General features: G+C 42.1%; 1 protein-coding gene across 1 annotated transcript in view; it reads left to right on the top strand.

Annotated features, from left to right (window-relative positions):
• Positions 1-2,127, top strand: part of FAM129A (family with sequence similarity 129, member A) — a 92,142-nt gene that overhangs the window by 74,896 nt on the left and 15,119 nt on the right. Inside the window, 1 exon segment of the mRNA XM_012640005.1 lies at positions 584-771. Coding sequence (XP_012495459.1) covers positions 584-771 — 188 coding nt within the window.

Here is a 2,127-nt window from a genome sequence, read left to right on the forward strand (position 1 = left end):
AGAAAAAATATTGTTTTTGTTTTGTTTTAATTGGGAATGGGGATGGGAGTTGGGTGGCAAACCGAGTAGAATTTGGTTCCATTTGCCCAAGAAAAGAATGTACTTGAGTTCATAAAAAGTCTTTTGGTGGGGAGAGGGGAATGGAATTATATTGACTGATAAATTCTTAGAGAAAGAAATGAAAACTTAAGAAGTTACGTTTTTAGAAGACAAACGGCACATATTTAATGATGGTGATTGACAACAGATAGGTGGGTCCCCAGCCTTTTCTTCTTTATATTAGGCATCAAATGTTCAGAGGGACCAAACAGAAAATGCATTTTATCCCAGGGCAAAGGAAAGCTTGGGCAGAGGAGCGATTCTGTTTGCTTCAAAGTGTCCAGTGGTTTTCCTTTCTGGAAAGTGTCCAGTGGTTTTCCTTTCTGCGGGCACAGGGCTCCTTGTGCTAGTCTGTCTTGCCCGTTTGAGCTTGCCTTGGCTGTTAAATGGCTCCATGGGGCACGATCTGGTCCTGGCCTGACTCCAGAGCCTCTGAATCCAATTTTGTCCTAAGTCCTGGTTGTTTGGCTATTTCCTACCTCAGCGATGGTGGCCGAGCCAGCAGAGAAGAGCTGTGTGGAGAGTGTGCAGCCGTTTTTGGCGTCCATTCTGGAGGAGCTCATGGGACCAGTGAGCTCGGGGTTCAGGGAAGTACGTGCACTCTTTGAAAAAGAAGTGGATGAACTCGGCCAGAGCTTCCAGACCAGCAAAGACAGTGTCCAGCTCAAGGAGGTAGGACACAGAGCCTAGGAGCGCCTGGGCTGCCTTTTCCATGGGGCTTCATCTGCCATTTTTCCCTTCCTCCCTCCCTTCCCCCCATTTCATCCAGCCTTTCCCTCCATTCATCCAGCCTTTCTTCCATCCATCCAGCTGCCCCAGTTACCCATCCACTCATCTATCCATCCACCTGATTTTCCTTATTGATGGTTTTCAAATTACAAAAAATAATAACATATTTGTACAAGTGAAATAATATACTCAAATATATAGATGAAGGCAAAATTAATCACCACCAGTGATACCCACTCATACTCCACCCCCAACTCCTGGGCCACCTCCATTCCTAACCCCATGAATTAGCTAATATAAATAGCTTGGTATGTGTTTTCCTATACTTTTTCTTTGCTCATGAAATATATAAGCATATATCCTCATTTAGAGAACTTTGTTTGGTTTGTTTGTTTTCAAAAATAGAGAGTCATGACATAGACCACTATGTCTCAAAGCGCAGTCCCTGGACCAGCAACATCATCATCACCTGGGTATTAAAAATGCAAATTCTCAGGCCCCACCACAGATCTGCTGAATCAGAAGCTCTGGGGGTTGGGGCCCAGAAGTCTGTTTTAACTAAACCTCCAGAGGATTTGGTGCACCCTGAAGTCTGAGGATCACTGACAAAGACATAACGAGGCAGCTCGGTTTTACACTTGACGTAGAATGAACATCCCTACAAGTGAATAGAGAAAACCACATACCTCTGCTTCTTTTCCTTTCTTATTTCTTTACGTATCTATACACATACGAAATTATACATAAACAGGACTATTTCATAACGGCTTTCAGGTTTCTTATCGCAGCCTGTTTTTTTTTTTAACTTGCCTTTACTCCCCCTCCTTCCCTGAAGCCACCCACCCCCCCTCAAATAATCACTGTTAAAAACTCAGCATATGCCGTTCTGTGCCGTTCCCTGTGCTTACATAGCATATAAAACACACACATTTATTGGCTATTTTTTTAGATTGTTTGCTTTAAGAAAAACAGGATTATATTTTATGCTCTGCTCTGCTTATCAGTTTTCTCATTTAAAAATACCTCATGAAACTGTTTCCAAGGCAACCGTTCCAGCTCTAAATCACTCTTTGTAATGGCTGCATAATATTTCATGTATGGATACACCACGATTTATTCAGTCATCCCCGATATTGCTGGCACCAGGAACAAAGCTGCAATAAATAACCTTGTATATATATATTCTGATACCCTGATGCTTTTATTTTATGGGATACATTCCTAGGACAGGATTGCTAGGTCGGAAGGCATATTTCTTATGTTAGCAAATGTTTCCATTGCATTTCAAAGAAAGATTTA

The sequence above is a fragment of the Propithecus coquereli genome, unplaced genomic scaffold, assembly GCF_000956105.1.
Source record: "Propithecus coquereli isolate 6110/MARCELLA unplaced genomic scaffold, Pcoq_1.0 Scaffold146, whole genome shotgun sequence".
Taxonomy (NCBI): Eukaryota; Metazoa; Chordata; class Mammalia; order Primates; family Indriidae; genus Propithecus; species Propithecus coquereli.